The 17,314-nt window shown below is 32.6% G+C and overlaps 2 protein-coding genes across 9 annotated transcripts in view; one reads left to right on the top strand and one right to left on the bottom strand.

The window, feature by feature from the left end:
- LOC123714029 (A disintegrin and metalloproteinase with thrombospondin motifs 4) overlaps positions 1 to 14,349 on the top strand; it is a 110,289-nt gene extending 95,940 nt beyond the window's left edge. For 2 of the 8 annotated variants that reach the window (XM_045668039.1, XM_045668037.1), the window contains 10 exons: positions 71 to 200; positions 3,131 to 3,273; positions 4,146 to 4,201; positions 6,903 to 7,029; positions 7,796 to 7,960; positions 8,332 to 8,448; positions 9,134 to 9,248; positions 11,038 to 11,153; positions 11,515 to 11,988; positions 13,139 to 14,349. In XM_045668039.1, coding sequence (XP_045523995.1) covers positions 71 to 200; positions 3,131 to 3,273; positions 4,146 to 4,201; positions 6,903 to 7,029; positions 7,796 to 7,960; positions 8,332 to 8,448; positions 9,134 to 9,248; positions 11,038 to 11,153; positions 11,515 to 11,983 — 1,438 coding nt within the window. In that variant the 3' untranslated portion in view covers positions 11,984 to 11,988; positions 13,139 to 14,349. Of the gene's footprint in view, positions 1 to 70; positions 201 to 3,130; positions 3,274 to 3,780; positions 3,834 to 4,145; positions 4,202 to 6,902; positions 7,030 to 7,795; positions 7,961 to 8,331; positions 8,449 to 9,133; positions 9,249 to 11,037; positions 11,154 to 11,514; positions 11,989 to 13,135 lie in introns of all 8 variants that reach the window. The other 6 variants (XM_045668042.1, XM_045668038.1, XM_045668041.1 and 3 more) reach the window with 6 other exon arrangements.
- A 7-nt stretch (positions 14,350 to 14,356) lies between these two features.
- Positions 14,357 to 17,027, bottom strand: LOC123714030 (transmembrane protein 14C). The gene is made up of 4 exons (XM_045668045.1): positions 16,818 to 17,027; positions 16,460 to 16,507; positions 15,364 to 15,454; positions 14,357 to 14,943 (listed from the first exon to the last, which is right to left on the bottom strand). The coding sequence occupies exons 1-4, from the start codon at positions 16,891 to 16,893 to the stop codon at positions 14,823 to 14,825; spliced, it is 336 nt and encodes a 111-aa protein (XP_045524001.1). The 5' UTR covers positions 16,894 to 17,027; the 3' UTR covers positions 14,357 to 14,822.
- Between the last annotated feature and the right edge of the window lie 287 nt (positions 17,028 to 17,314).

Consider the following 17,314-nt stretch of genomic DNA (forward strand, 5'->3'; position numbering starts at 1 on the left):
AGAAAGAAGTTCCTTATATTGTTTTTGCTTTAATTATCTCAATCAATTCTATGGTGAATGAATATTCCAGGTTACACGGTGGAGACAATCTACAAATTAAACGATACTTTGTGTCATTCTGGAATGGAGTCGATCTTAGGTACAAACTGCTTAAAGGGCCCAGGATACGAATCTCAATTGCTGGTATTATTATTTCCCGGGTAAGTTAACACTTTGAGGGGCTAGAAGCCTTAGTAAGAACTTTTTGTAATTTTCATTTTAGTTATAGTATCTTAAAGATTAAGAAGGCTTAAATATGAAGGTTGCAAGTAGAAAAAAAACCGATAAATTGTAGTACGAACGGAACTTTATTCCACATGTATTAAAGCCAGGCTGCATGAGACAGACACACTGTTCTGTATATGTTTAACTGTTGATTGTCTAAACGGGTTATCAGCCTACAAATCCGAAATAATTATTATTTCATCAGAAAAGGGCTAACTTTATACGCTTATTATGTTTTAAGTTAAGCGGCACTTATAATACGTATAACATGACATGTGGAAATCTAAGTTATAATTATTGGTTGGTAATAATTAAAACATAGTATTGCTTTCCTTTAGGATTTGAATAAAATACTACAATTTATATTTCATCTTAAACAGCTGGATTTGAGTCATTTTTTTAGTATGCGTTTTGGTGGCGTCCCGATGCTTTGAAATCAGCGCGGCAGGTGGCGCTGCAGTCGGTATCTAGGTTATTTATCTATACATCAAATAAACAGTGCAATTAAAGTCCTAAACGGCTGGTCAGAAATTGATGAAATTTTTTGTGTGTTCATGAGGGGTCGCGAATTATTTTATTAGATTTTTTTATGTAAGGCGTATCAAGAGAACATCGTCTATCGTATCTGCTAGTTTATAGATATCAAATTATTAATTTGAATAAAAAATTAAAAGGAATAAAAATTATTTATTGTGACGTAAGCTTAAAGTCGACCGCTTCATCTGTCTCTATGCAAAGTTCTTCGAGAAAGTTCTTTTTAGATTTCGGATACCCTTCTAATACTGTATCTGTCATTTCTGAGCAAATTCTCTTGCGTTTTCTAAGAACAGATAAAATAAATAAAAGTATGACACACACTAACCTTATATAACGACATAATAATGACGCATGCAATTTAAAATATCGTATAGTTAAAAAGAACAGTATTTACTTTTAATTAAGTCTATGGGAATCAAAGACAAAAATATAGACAAATATATTTTACCTATATTCACGTAAATACTTATCATGCTGAGTAAGTATAGACTTCTTCTCCTCAGCACTAATAACCTCGACAGAATCGCGCAGTGTCGCGAGTTTTTTCTCCATACTTTCTACGTTTTTATTAATAGCTTCTATTTGCTGTTTCGCCGACTCTGAAGATGGTGTTGTCAACAATATCTTTAAACGATTCTCTATTGTTTTTAAATTTGTTCTATTTTCTTCTAAATCCTTAGTTACTTCTTTTATTTTGGCATCGTAATCTAAAAAAATAAAATTCAGTACTAAAATGTCATATTTATTTACTTAAAAGTTGACACAGGATTTGCTATATAAAAAATAATTGTATACTAAATAAAAGTTGGCTGTATTATACCTAGTATAAAAATATACTTGTCGTTTTTACTAAATAGAAACTGTATTATTTTCTTGGTTAATGCTTAAAAACACGTAACTCTTATGATTTACATACTATATACACCTTGTATTGTACATACTATATGATTAAAACACAATATTTAATCTACTACTAATAAGTTTTTTCATCTAGAATTGTAATGTAAATACACATTTACATAATAATTAATGCTTATTCTTAAATTAATTGCAGTATGTATTATTTTCAACATTGTTCGCCTCTTTATACCAAAAATCTACCTATAAAGTTAATAAGAAGTAGTAGTAGGAGCGGCAATAACCTATTTAGTGAAACATACTAGTCAATAAACATAAATCTATTACCTTCATTATCACTAGGGTCTTCATTATTATCGAGCTGTATCGCAGCATACACTTTTTGCTTTCCATACAATTTGCATTTTATTTTTCCCGCCTCACTTAATGCGTCAAGAGTTTTTTGTATTACTGTTTTGGAAAACGCTCCCCTCAGGTTCACGGTAACATCAGCACAAGAATACGGTCTATTTGTATCTTCTAAATACTTAAGCACAGCTTCACTAGCCATTATAAAAAAAATATTTGAAAAAAACAGCTACACATTCTCAAATGTAACGAAATGGCGTGCAGCCGCGTACATCACGCTTAGATAATAAAAGCGCGGGAAATCAATACCGCGATTGATATTTTATGAAAACTGCCACAATCTTTTGAATTGTCAAAATATATTTTCATAAATAATTTGCTCTATACTGTCTTTATTGGATATTTATAAACTGTCAATTTTATACTACACATAAAATGTAATAAAAAGCGCGGGAATCGTGTTTGGCGGTTTAATTGTGAAAATTTTAAATAGGAATATAGGTGTTAATGTAACTCATTAATATTGCTTTATTACTGTTAAATTTAATATCATGTGATTTGGTATACTTATTTATTATTACATAATACGTATCGAAGTAAAATTAATTTATAATGAAATAACGTAAATAACAAAACGGGCGTCCATTGGCTACGTAGCAGCGTTTTATGACTGTCCTGTATGTCCTGCCATATTAAAAAAAATTATATTATCGTAGTATTAATTCATGATTGTCATCACATCTTCATTAACATAATAGATTGCTCGTAAAATATATATGACGATGCCATCATGTCTTTAATTTATATGAAATTGCAGTTTTCATTTCCTTTATTAAAGATTTAAATTTTGTTTGTCATACATGATTTTATTACTTATTTATTACATAGATTATAAACTCTTATTTAAAATGTCATATTGATTTGCTAATATCAAATTTAAATTTATTTGATTTTAACCTATCGGCTTGGAGATTTTGTAATAAACAAATTCTTATCGATTTGGAAGTCACAGAAGACCAAATATACTGCGAGATATCTTGTCATATATAAAAAATATTTTATAACCTTCAGTAATATTCAGTCGTGAATGGTGTTATATTTTTATAGCGGTTTTTTTTATTAGGGTCGAGATGCGACGCCGTATCTCGAAAGAAATCGAGTTGGTCGCGACGCAATTGATTCTGCCGCTGCGTTGACAGATATGGGCAAGTATCTGTTCCGGGAGAGACGACTGCCAGTATACGATATTGCGGTTGCCATCACAAAGTAAGTTTAAAAAAAATATATAATGGAAATCGTTTCGAAATTTTTAAAAGTTTTATAAATATATGTTTTTCTACGTATGTTTTAACTTGTCATTGTTCTTCCTATATAGGAAATACATTACAAACAATATTGATAGCTTATAAAAGCACAGCAAATAATTAAGGAAGCATTTTATTTACTGTATTTGCAGTCAGATTTCCTTCTGATAAAATTTAGCTTCCTGCTGTGATCTTCACTGGCCACTCAATCAAGATCTTTATTATAATTAATTAATTACATCACTATGTTTCATATTTATTGATTTTTAATTTAATTAACAGCTATTAATTATAATATTTCCTTCCTTGGCTGCAGACAGGACAAAGAAGTGAGTATAACGTAAGTCACTTGGCGCCATTAATCGTGTCGTTTATTAATTGTCACTTTAATTTAAAATTCGAACGTATATCATTCGACGGAGGTTATGTCAACATTGAATGAAGACACAAAAACTAATTTTACCAACAGGTATGACATGTGCCGACGACGCAAGGGTGGTCGCTGTACAAAAGGCACCGCTGGTAATTTAATTTTATACCAAAAAGGTTTTACAATGGCGAGTGGTTGACATTCAGCATTAACCGAGGCTTGACAGTGACATAATTCGGCTTGATTTTTAATGTTCGAGGTTAAGGACGGTAATGGCGCTAAAGCAGCCATAGGCAATATTCTCTTTTTACGACCGTAATTAACATAAAATAGAATATTGCCTATAGTTTGCATAACTTTACACAGATTATGCTTGCACAATTTATTAGGTTCCCATGATGATGAGTTCGTGTAACAAGACGATTTGTTAACATTTTATTTAGCTGTATTTGGGTGGATTTCAGACTAGACATGTGCAGAAGACAATACGCGAACGATGCGTGCAATAGAGGGACAGCAGGTAGGCGTGTGCGAAGATTTTTTTATATCCCAAGCACGCCTGTATCACCGAATGTCCCTTACCTAGATCACGTTTATCACATCGGTACCCATTACCTGTCTATCCGTGATCATGCGCACCTTGTGAATAATCTGTTCTTAACTTATGTCTCCTTCCCATTTATTGCTTTAAACGTTTTACATGGGCTAATAATATGAGGTTTTCTCTCTCATGACCTTGTATTATTCTTCTGTGGTCCAGACGGTCTTACCGAGTCTATACTTTCGCTCAAGTTAATTTTGTTATAAAACCACAGATAGTTTTGTTGTCAAAAGCGTTATTATCTATGCCAAACAAATTATGAAATTAGCAAAAATTTGAAATTAAAGTTGAATGACAATGTCAAATTCAAATATTGTCAAATTCGAATATAACATTCGAATTGAAAAATATTTGATTTTAATATATTTTCTTACTTCTCTGTTACTTGGATGAATAAGTCTGAACAAAAATGTTTAAAGTAATAAATCGTATATTAAGTATATCTTCTAGATCATACATTAGATTTCATGTACATAGACATATCTATCGTAGTTTAGCCATCTATCAATAATTAGTACCATTTATGACGTCATTACTGCAATCCCTCATAAAAGTTACACTCTTAAAAAGTTCTCATTCATCTCTTTCTATCACAAATTTTACGGTGTGATAAAAAGAGACAGCTTATTAAATGTTTTTCTTCTTACCATGATGGCATGTTAAGGAAACATTCTTCTTGATGTAATTATTTCAAAGATTGTTTTACAAAGTGCAATTGTAAAACAATCCATAATTTAAAAAAAGAATTATCTTTACTCTATATAAAGAATTTATTTTTTGATAGACCATAGACTACATAAACACATAAACTTACCGTGTTGTAATAGTGATGTATTTAGTGAACCATACAGCGTTAATAGATAATGTTAATATTAATGACGTCTGACGTGTTAGGTGTCTCAGTACACGTGAAAAACTTGTCTACAAGTGTTAATTAACACCATTAGATTACATATGTCTTAAGATATGTTTTGACACACTAAGTATATCGGAACTAAGCAATATTTACAAATATTATTTGAGACCAAGATTCCGTGAACACTCGTACATTCAAATCCGGTAATTTCTTAACATATGGAAGTCACACTGACTGACAGGAACTTTTGTTTATGTTTTGTTAACCTGCCTCCTCTAATCTCTCTCTTTAGTCGGTAACTCATGTCTGAGCGTCGTGGTCAGCAAGAAATCTGAAGCGGAGAATGTTTCCACCGGTTTCTGTCCTGCGCCTCTTATTACAGTGTACAGTTTTGAAGACGATGAGTCTTGCAAATCGATCTATCTGGTTGGTTAACGGCCACATGATAAAAAACCCAGTGGCACCAACAGATTTCTGTTATGATTTTTTTTAATACCCAAAACACGGCAACGACTTTGGACCTTTGGCCGGCAATACATATACTTTGTAGCAACACATAGTTAACGCGTCATAGACGCCAGCTAATTAATCACATTTACAGGAAGTTGTAATCTAGTCTAAATTTAAAAAAAGAATAACTAAGACACCGTAGACAAAAAATTACGTAAACATAAACAAGCTATGGTAAAGATCAAGTTGTAAGCTAGTCTAGTTTTAAAAAAAGAACAACTAAGACACCGTAGACAAAAAATTACGTAAACATAAACAAGCTATGGTAAAGATCAAGTTGTAAGCTAGTCTAGTTTTAAAAAAAGAACAACTAAGACGCCATAGACAAAAAATTACGTAAACATAAACAAGCTATGGTAAAGATCACCATTTCAACATAACGATTGCCACTTTACCTTTCAAAAGAACACCGGTCCATCTTCTCGATTCTCATAAGTTGCGTAAAGTTGCCCTACCTTACTCAGCGAGGACAACGAATTAAAAGCATTAATGTATATATTATATGTATCAGTATGTTAATTTCAATTAACTATGCGCAATAAAATCTTCCTATGTATAATATGAAACAAATACTCTTGATCAAATTGTGATGAAACTTTGGTTCTGACACGAATTCTTTGCCAAAAAAGAATACTATATTGTAAGATAAAACTTAGGAAAATAAACTGAAACATAGTTTCTTAGGTTATGGTTCTAGCTACTAATATAACAAAGAATTACTACATTAGTTTTAGCCATCCTAACGCCAAATAAATATTTAAAAAAACAACAATGTTGACGCTGGGTACGTAAAGCGTGCTCCAAAAGGTTAAAACATAATTATGCCTACATAATTTAGTCTACTAATATATGTACTTTTTAATGGAATTCACAGCTCTAACATACGCTTAAAGGTGACGGAACTTATAATACGCTTATTACACTTGCATGATTGCATTACATTTAAGCCAGTGTAAGTATTTTCAAATGTTCTATTTTCAAAATCACTTCATGTCATAGATCAAAAACCTCTATTTTCATAGACTATTCCCTCCCTAATCCGTCCTCTTCAGTGCTTCCAATATAAAAAGTATCTCCTAAAATTCCAAATTTTATAAATTATAATTAAGTTACTTTTACAATAAGTATAATATGAAAAATATTGTAATCTATGTTTTCAGTAAATTAAAATCTATCGGATTAATTGGAAGCACTAGTCCTCCTTGATGTTTTTTTGTAAATGTAGGCGAAGGTTTTAATCTGTTTTTACAACAGGTTTTGCGTACGTCGGCGGCGCATGCGTCGTCAACAAGAGATTGGAAAAAGTGAATTCGGTTGCCATAATCGAGGACACTGGTGGTTTTTCTGGTATCATTGTTGCTGCTCATGAAGTTGGACACTTGTAAGTTAACGTTTAAAACAAATAAAATATATTCCTAATAACACCGTTTTAAAAGTACTTGTTTCGAAGGAGGTTACAAATACTTCCCAAAAACTCTAGCAGGCTCTCTAGCATACTCGTAGTATTTTGTTAATATAGCTTTTACACATTGAAAGAAAACACTTTTTAACCGGATTGAAGCTATATATGTATGTATCTATTATGAATTTATAATTATTTTACATAATTTTAAATATAATTCTTTTTTCGACGTTTCGCGTGCTTTACAGTGTGCACGTGGTCACCGTGACCACGCTTAGCTATATATATATACATCGCTTCAATCCGGTTAAAAAGTTTTTTCTTTCAAAGTTACGAGTGTTTATTACAACTTTAAGTTTTACCGGAAACTTTATTCTAATTGAGAACTTATAACCAAATTCCGTAGACACATTTTGACATTTAAAAAGAGCCCTTTAGGTAAATGACTGTAATTGACATTTACCATGACTGTAATTAGACTGATTAACCACTCCATCAGTATATATGTGTATTAATTATTAAAATCACAAAAAACCATTGGCACTACAACCTTTTTGATCAGCCTCCTGTACGTCAAACACACACACAAGCCAGTTTCCTCAGGATGTTTTCCTTCACCGTTCGAGGGAATGTTAAATGCTCATCGAACCTACGACCTCATGATCCCTATCATGAGAGTTGCACGCTGAAGACACTAGGCCAACATGCTCATATATATGTTGCTATAGAAATCATATATTTCCAGATTGGGCGCGGTCCACGATGGAAGTCCTCCGCCATCGTACCTAGGAGGCCCTGGTGCTGAAAAGTGCAGATGGGAAGACGGATTCATCATGTCAGACCTTCGTCACACGGAGAAGGGCTTCCGGTGGTCTCCCTGCAGTGTGCAGAGCTTCCATCATTTTTTGAAGTAAGATTTCTATTTACGAAGAATTTCTTTGATTTCTTAAATATTTTTTTTAAAAAACTTTCCCTGGAATGGTAGTTGTAGTCAAAGCCCACCTATGGCTGAAAAGTTCGTAGGCTAACTTATAAAAAATAATTATTCAATATGCCTTCGAGAACGATACAACGATTACAACGGTCATACAATTTTTCAATACCATTTTTATAGAACGATTTGTCTTTAGCCTCAAAACTGGCTTCAGTTTCGGCGATTACCTCTACATCTACGAGGTTTGTGATCAGAAAAATATCGCTAGGTGCCAAATCGGAAGAAGACAATTGATGCCGCTAGTTAACAGGACCCCAAGTTTAATGTTTTAAATTGTTTAATTTCAGTGGAGACACGGCAACGTGTTTATACAATTCACCTCATGAAGACGATTCCCTACCGAGAGTACTTCCTGGGCGACTACTCACACTAGACGCACAGTGTAGGAAAGATCGGGGAACCAGGTATGAAGACTTAATAGCATTTGTTTCTTTTCATCACAGCGTCAAAACAATTAGAGAGAAAGTGACGCCATCTTTAGCCAGGTTTCTTAGACGTGATTTCAAAACGATAACATCGTAATACATACAAATTGTCAAACCATTCCCTTTAAAGTCGGCAGCACCTGCTAGACCCGGCGTTGCATGTGTCCATTGGTGGCAGTTATTACTATACAACGTTTGCCTCCTGGACCAAAAAATATAGATAAAAGATTTACAGAGCATCAACAATTCTTAGTATAGTTATAATAGTAGTCTGTGGGAAAGAGAAACTGTGTGGAGTCTTTGTCAATTAATACTTGCTACTCGGCATTTATTCACAACAATACTTATTTTATATTAAAATTACTGTCGTCAAATAATATTTTCAATATACATTTAACTGTGACATAGATCTCAAATTCTACGACAGTTCAATCCGCTCAGCCATTTTAATATGGAAAGCTCTCCGAAGCCTTAGTATTGACGTATACTAAGTCTGAGTCAAGTCAAAAATGCATTTGTTTTTGTCATACGGCAGGCAATTCATACTTTTCTAAATCCCACCCAAGCTTGTACCGTACCGATTTCCAATAGCTCATTAAAAAATCGTGGCTTTAGCTGAACATTTCCATTTAGCCTTTATTATAAAACTAATTAAATATTTCAGTGCTTGTTTCAAAGATGAGCGGGTGTGTGCGCAATTATTCTGTTTCGACGCTGCAAGTGGATACTGCGTGGCTTACAGACCCGCTGCTGAAGGGTCCCCATGTGGAGACGGACAGGTGAGATATTTTTTTTTATTTAGTTTAAAAAGTGGAGCTCACGAACAAAGGCTCCACCAACACGTGAATGTCGAGACTATTCAACTCCATGACACCACGGGCCTGCTGAGAAGAGTGAAAAGGACAAAACCTTTTGAATTACAGTTACTGCTAATCATTGGTTACTGAAAAAATTGATCATAAGGACAGAGTATCTTCCCCTTAATAGAGATTGTGAGTAGTGTTACTTTCTTATCAATATAAATTACTTATTAGTCTTAAGTTAGGCTAATAATGGTAAATGCTGCTCAGAGACAACATGGAAATAAATTGAAGCATATATGTATATTAAAATTAGTATTAAATAAATAGAAAATTATCTACCAAGTTTTGTTTCCACATTATATTACGGGAACATTATATTACCAGAAAGGTATATTACGGCTACACTTACAGCATTTTTTATCGACAAAAAGCAATGCTTTAACACACTTTTTATCTATATTTAAACAAACCAAAGTTCCTTCACTCAATATGCTACATCCCACAAATTAACAGTACGACAGTTGTTAAATTTATACATGTGTCTTTTGCGTGTTGTTGTGTCCCACGAGAATGTAAGTGCGTGCGCCTATTTCACCATGCCTCCTGCTGATGTCATGTGGAACATGGTGTGATGGTTGCAGCTCCTTACAAACGTTGTGTGATACAAAAAAAACTTGGAGATTTAAAAGAGTGACGGAGAGTTTATTGCCAGTTCTTCTCTTCCGTTCTACGCCCTTGATTTGAGACCTGGCAGTAAATGCAAATTGGAAGCATTTAATGTATACTTCTTTTTTATAGACGTTCATAACTTTGACTTTGACTGAGGTTAGGGATAACTAAAACTCAAGTTATCTACGTGTCTGCCTACGAACGTTTCAGTCCACATAATCACGGGTTCGTAAAATTACGGATCACTGGTCGTAATATTTGCAAATGAAAGTTAATTATTATGAATTCGTGACATAATCCGTGACAACTAATTCCTGTTTCACAAGAAATGTGATATAATTGTGACGCAATGTATGCTTGACTAGTCCACCTTTTTGCTCTGGTGCACCTAAGTTATGACATCCTGAATAACATGATACGCGTAATTGAATTTTGTCAATCCACGAGAACTTGCTATATTTTTGAAGTGAAACTTCTTTATCGGCGTTGGAAAAAACTTACCGTCACATTTTTCGGTTACGCATCACATTTTCCGTTACACGCCATCTTGTACTTGTCCCCATCACGGTTGATTCGAAGAGATTCGAAGCCATTAATAACAAAAATATATGATAACGATAACAATGATAGTAATAATTATATTACAATTAAACAAATTCTGTAATAATCTTAGTAGTAATAAGGTAAAATGAAATAATTGTATTATCTGTATTCATGTCTATGATAATAAAAGCCTTTTGTTAAATTTTATCTAATTTAACTTAATTTAACCAATTTCTGTAAAGTGGCATATAGTAGATCATTTTTCGAAAAATAAGGTCATAAAGAAGTTTCACTTCTAACGTGTATACACACATATTTCTTGCATTAACAATAATGGTCCAGTGTCACAACAACCCTATAGGTCTTGACCACGGATTGCATCAGATAGGTAAATGATCAGCCTTTTTTCTGACACATGTCATAGATTTTTAGGCTGGAGACATGCCAATTTCCTCGCATTGTTTGCCTTCACCGTAGGAGCAAGCGTTACCACAGCAAGCCATCATTACCTTGGTAACATATTTACCGTCTCTAAATGACATATTTATTTCAGTACTGTATAAACGGACGGTGTATCACCGAGAACGAGAATATAATCCCGGATTACTCCCAACACACGCCGAGTTACGTCCGACCTGAGACCAGCCCCTTCTACGGAAACATTACAAGGTATATTCCACTTAACACCTTTCATACTGCTTCAGCATTAGACCAATTTTCAATGGTTAATCTTTTTTTAATATATAAAAGAGAGTTAATAGGAAATCTAGTTGAGATTTCTAAACGAAATTTAGCTCTAAGTCTGACTCATGTACGTCAAAATTTGGATTTGACATACGGCAGTCATCGTGCTAAGTCTTGTTTCTGAATCCTGAAGAGAAAGGAAACACTAAAAGTGTGCAGTAGTTATGTTACGTATATGATATACTCGGATTTACAATTAGTAGGACCTCCACAACCTTGGAAATAACTACTCTTAGTTTCTTAATAACCCAGAAATACTAATCAATATTTTTACGCACACATACAGTAGCGAAGATACAACACAGCCATACGTACCCAGTACAGAACCACCCCACCAACAAAACTATTACAAATCGCCAGAAACAACAACAGAAAACCCATACCACTACTTCTACACGCCAGAACCAAAACGCGTAGAGAAAAGTACAGAAGCAACAAAATTCCCACCATCACTGAACCTATACTCCGTATCGACCACACGAAGTCCATACGACTTCCAAGATTTCTATTCGAGAACCACGGCAGAACCCAAACGGGGCTTCTTCAGCAAGGACGACCTTGCGAGCTATTTCTCTCGGACGACAAAGAGCCCCTACCAGGACAAGGGTGTCCAATCTGTCTTCAAATTTGGGACGTATTATTCCCAAAAATCATCGGATAACTCCATAAGACCAGATGCTAACTCGCAGCAAGTACAGATTGAGCCAGCGAGATTAGTTTACTCGTATCAGGGGAATTTGACGGATCGTGTGTAATGTGGGTAAGGATTGATCATTCAACCGGATCATCATCTTGAGAGGTGTGAATTGTCGTCTCCAATCATAAAAGCAAATGGCATTTGTATATAATCCTGGTATAATGGAGGTCCTTAAACATTCATTTAAGCAATTTTGGCTACCAATTGAGTAAGGCACATAAAAATGTCCTGATCAGAAGTCTCCCACTTTACAAAGATTCTGGTCAGCGAAATTTTTTTCAAAACTGTAAATTCATTCATTTGTCTATGAGTTTCATCGCAGTAAAACATTTAGATAGTTAAACAGTTAGATACTATCCAAAGTTAATCATTTATAATAGTATTAACTTACGATAACAGTAATTTCTGCCTACAATTTGACAAAACAATTGTAACAAAAAAAAATATATACCTCTTCATAGACCCAACATGCCATATGTATCATATATACGGGAGACGCAATCACACAACTCTGTCACCTAATCACACGAGAAACCATCGGAACATCAATCACCGAGAATGTACAATCACGAAATACGATACTATGTACATACAGCGGCCATCAACCATAAATTCTGTACATAATCTACATTTGAACTTCTACTCTTTCTTCTTCGTGCATGAAAAAACCGACACCATACACCGACGAATACATTATTTTCTTGACGTTTACTAAAATAGTAATTTGTGATTGTCACATGAGATGATTGACATTGATTAATGAACGATTTTCATCGTTGCACAAGAATGTTATCATTGACAATTGCAAATTGTTGTTTTGGGTTCACTACAATAAAGATCTCTTTTTGATAAAATAGATATAAATTAGTTCTAAGTGACTGGTAGAACGAATATTCATCGATGGCTGAAGGACATGATGCAATATTGTTGTTACATTTTTGGATCTGTTTCACTGGTTACTATTCTTTATCAACGCGGGATCAAAATTGTCGACTAACTTGAAACAGTTGTGTCGCCTGGAATCGAACACATGGACTTATAAACGAAGACATGGAATGCAAATTCAAGTATACAACTAATACTAATAAACAATAGAATTTAAACTAACATAAAACTCTTTCGATTATTTAGTGTTTTAAATATTTCGTTAATAAAGTAAAAAAAAAAAACATTTTGTGTAATGGATATAATTAAAACATTTGTGTTCCAGTAGCCGCCATTAGCAAATCGAGCGGGAAACATAACTGAAGACTGCTAGCTGGATGACAGAAGTAATGGCGCTAAAACGCCTTGACAATGACAATCCAGCCCTTATATTTGCAGATTGTGACGTGTTCGCATATTAAACTTGAATATTACCCGATAAATATTAAATAGGCATATTTTATAATGGCATTTTTTAATATTTCTTTTTTAAAAATATATGCAAACATAAGTTTAAGTAATTCTTTATATATTTGTAATGCGATTTTTTTTTACCTAGAGTCAGCCTTCGGAAATCGGGGTAAATATTTAGATCATACTACTTAACAAACTTCTTAAGTAGTAACTTAAGAAGTTTCACCATAATATATAAAAAGTAACAAATATTATAAGTATATAATATTTGTTAGTCATTATATTTACAAGCAGTTAAACTAAGTAATGACGTTGTCAAGCTGTACCATATTAATGACAGAAAAATAGGTCTGATACAACCTAATAAATTGTTCACTTTGTATAATTTATATTTGTCTATCTGTGGCTAGAATACGATAAAAATGTATTTTTACAATAGTGTCAGATAAAATTATTCTACAATCGCAATTATTAATTTAAATTTGGCAATGGGTAATATTCAAATTTCAGCGGGTAAAATATGCGAAACACTAGTTTGTTTGAAACGTGTCTGAGAACTCCCAGGCATTGTTGTGAGTGATATTACAATGTGATTGTGTAATGAACAATAAGTACATTAGTTTGTAAATAAAATACGACGAACAAGATCAAGGATTAGCTATAATAATTTAGTCTATGGTATTTCGTTTAAAAACGGTTGTATAATAGTATTTTTTTAAGAATAAAAAGAAACTGCCAAGAAGTGCCTTTTAAGAAATAGTTTAATTTAGGATTATATAACCCGAAATATTGTGACATTATGAACAGTGTACTACTTTATTTTTTATAGAAAAGGCAGCGGGGTTCCATTTATCTATCATTTTCTAAGCGACTGGATCGCACTTTTACTCTTATATCAGATTTTACGACAATGTTTACTCCTTGCCATTGTTGACACAATAGTCTGTAATTTTTGTTTCTCATAATTATTTATGACATAGATAATAAAAGTTACCATAGATTAGTTTGGCAATTAAAACTGTTACTTGCCAACTATTTATTATTTTCTATTTATGTATTCTTTCGTCCTATATGTTAAGGAAATAATACAAAATTAATTATAACAAAGACTTTTATTCTACCATCACCATAATATATAAAAATCAACAATTGCAAATTGATATGAAATCAAAATGTATAAAGTGGGAAAGTCACGCAAATGCCAAGGCCACTAATAACTAGATATACAACCCAAAAGATAAATGAAACAATTATGTAAATCACATTTTCTGTCAAAACTTGTTTTAGAAACAAATGTAGTGAATATTTTTGCAATCAGTAAATCAAGGTCCAAGAAACATAATAATTGGTTCTTAGGTATAATCTTTTTATTAACGACACATTGTATTTTTTATAGTCTACACAAGGTTTTTGATGTACTTTAACATTGATTCTAACTTATTCCAGACTAAGTATACTGTTATTAACAAAAAGTAAACTTATAACAAAATTTCTAATTTCCTTAAAAAGTGTAATGAAATTGGGGTGATTAAGGTGCTCTACCATGTGGAACCATAAATCTAACTTGACTTAACAGGTAATCTACTGGATCCAACATTTGTAACCAATAGTTTTGTTAACATACCAACCGATAGACAAAACATTAAACCAGCGGGCATGAACTTCCTTCCATTGTAATATCTGAAACAATAATTGATATGATGAATGATGAAAATGTAATAGTATTGTATATTCTCCATACAATACTATTACATTTTTATTACTTCCAGTTTTTAGTTATAACTAGGTGCTTTGGCTGTTAAACATTTATCTGATAAGAAAAACATTTAGTTTTTTTATGAGTAACAATCTAAAAAAAAATCTAGTATTTGGTGAATTATACTACATGAACACTCATGTGTAGGTTCCTATAGATACTGACAAAAATAGTTGAGACATCTTTTGAGATTATTGAGATGAGATTATTGAGAGATTATGAGATTTGAGTTACAAATATCTTTATACTCTGGCAAAAAAAATGGGCACATAATTGTTTACATCTTAAAATTTTAAATCTATCAAAATGAACATAACAATTTACTTCAAAGAAAGAAAAAGTACCTGTATCCCATTAAACCACCCAATGTTGTTGTAGTTCCAAGCATTAATGTGTAATTTGAGGGATCTTGGCTTAGCTGGTATGCACCAACACCTGTAAGAGTAAAAATAATATTAATATTGTTTGGAATATGGGTATATATTCTCTCTTGCCTATCTTAAATATATTTTTTATTTTTAAAAATAAATCAATGGCGCTACAACCTTTTTAGGTATGGGCCTCAGATTTCTGTATCTGTTTCATGATCATTTGTTAATTGAATAGGCAAGTAAGTGATCAGCCTTCTGTGCCTCACACACGCTGTCGACTTAATGGGTCTAAGGCAAGCCTATGTTTTCCTTCAGCGTTCGAGCCTATGTTAAATGTGTACATAGAAAGAAAGTACATTGATGCACAGCCAGGGATCAAACTTACTACCTCAGGGATGACAGCCACACGCTGAAGCCACTAGACCAACGGTGCTCAATTTTTATTTTTACTAATAAATAAAGCATGATAAGTGGTAATGTGGGAAAATGTACTAAATTCTTAATATATAGATTCTTTAATATTTTTAAAATGGATATTTAGAGTGGCCTATCTACAGTAGAACATCTATAAGTTGAGAATCAAAAGCCAAACAAATTGAGCTATAGAGTTTTCAATGTATAGAGAATTTTGCCTAATAAGGATTTTGATTTGACTTGTACTATTTATTGATTCATATTACTAATTTTGACTTACATTGTTGGTAAATCCTTAAAGTCAATAACTTATTACTTTGAACTAAATGTAAGTAGTACAAATTATTGAGTTGTAACAATTGTAAAATAAGTCATAGCTATGAAATTGAGATACAGAGTTCCAAACGTTTAATATGTACAGAAATGGTGTACTGAATATTTAAAATAAAGGGATGAGATTTGAAAAAGATTTAGATTGTAAAATAAGATATTTTTTCGAGGATTACTGACACTTATCATACTGAAGGTATACATAGCAAAATAATATCTTGTTATAAAATACAAATCTTCCAACTATATAATAAAAATATTAAAATATATATTAGTATTAAACAATATTATAATGTAATGTTGTATCTAGAAATATAAAACATACCTAAGATAGATCCAAAAATTATGCCTGCTCCCAAAGAAGGTATTGAGCCTGAAAATAGTAGTCATAAAAAATCAAGCGATTGATGAAACTTTCATTGTGTTTCATATTTTTGTATAGATTTATAAAACATTGGATGCTTTTAACAAATGAGTATTTACTCTGGTTAGCACTTAATCAGTGGTCTCATGAATTCAATCTCGAAACTATTTATCTTATCTTTGGCGAGATGTTACAGGGTCTCTATTGTCTATATGTTATGGTCTTTTATTATTGATATAGGAAGAAATATAAGTAAATGTTCATAATATTATGTATAAATCAGTTCTTTAATATTTAGCATTATTTCATTACTACCAACCTGCCTTAGCATAACCCATTATGCCTCCTGCGGCAACAGTTGCGGCATACGCGAATCCAAGTATATCGACACCCATAGCTCTTATGAATACTGAGTTTAATTAAACAAAATTATTTTTGTTGATTATGATCAGTTATGGAAAATAGAAAAATTGCTAGTAATCCAAATGCTGATTCCTAACTGATTTCAACAAGTGACAACTGTGAACATGCTATCAAGTATCAAGTGTCAAACGGCTGAACAAAGGCGATTGGCGTTATTGACAGTTGACAAGTATAAAAATAAATTAATAAACTTATGGTACAAGTTAAGCTCCAGATAAATAGAATTTACATTAACCTTTATATATTGAGACACTTTTAAAATCTCCCCAAGGGCTTATTATATTATGTATTTTATACAAAATTAGTGGTATAGTCAAATAAGCCTTCTCTGGGAATCCTATTTCGGTAATTCCGGTATCAGTTTTAATCTGACACTTACAATGTTTTGGTACC

This window comes from Pieris brassicae, chromosome 9 (assembly GCF_905147105.1).
Source record: "Pieris brassicae chromosome 9, ilPieBrab1.1, whole genome shotgun sequence".
Classification (NCBI taxonomy): domain Eukaryota; kingdom Metazoa; phylum Arthropoda; class Insecta; order Lepidoptera; family Pieridae; genus Pieris; species Pieris brassicae.

Bases quoted from the DNA above. Each gene is read 5' to 3' on its own strand.
- LOC123714030 (XM_045668045.1), bottom strand. From the start codon at position 16,893: ATGGGTGTCGATATACTTGGATTCGCGTATGCCGCAACTGTTGCCGCA. The intron at 16,508-16,817 runs GTTGGTAGTAAT...TACTATTTTCAG, and splicing joins AATGGGTTATGCTAAGGCAG to GCTCAATACCTTCTTTGGGA. The intron at 14,944-15,363 runs GTACTTTTTCTT...TTATTGTTTCAG, and splicing joins GGTGGTTTAATGGGATACAG to ATATTACAATGGAAGGAAGT.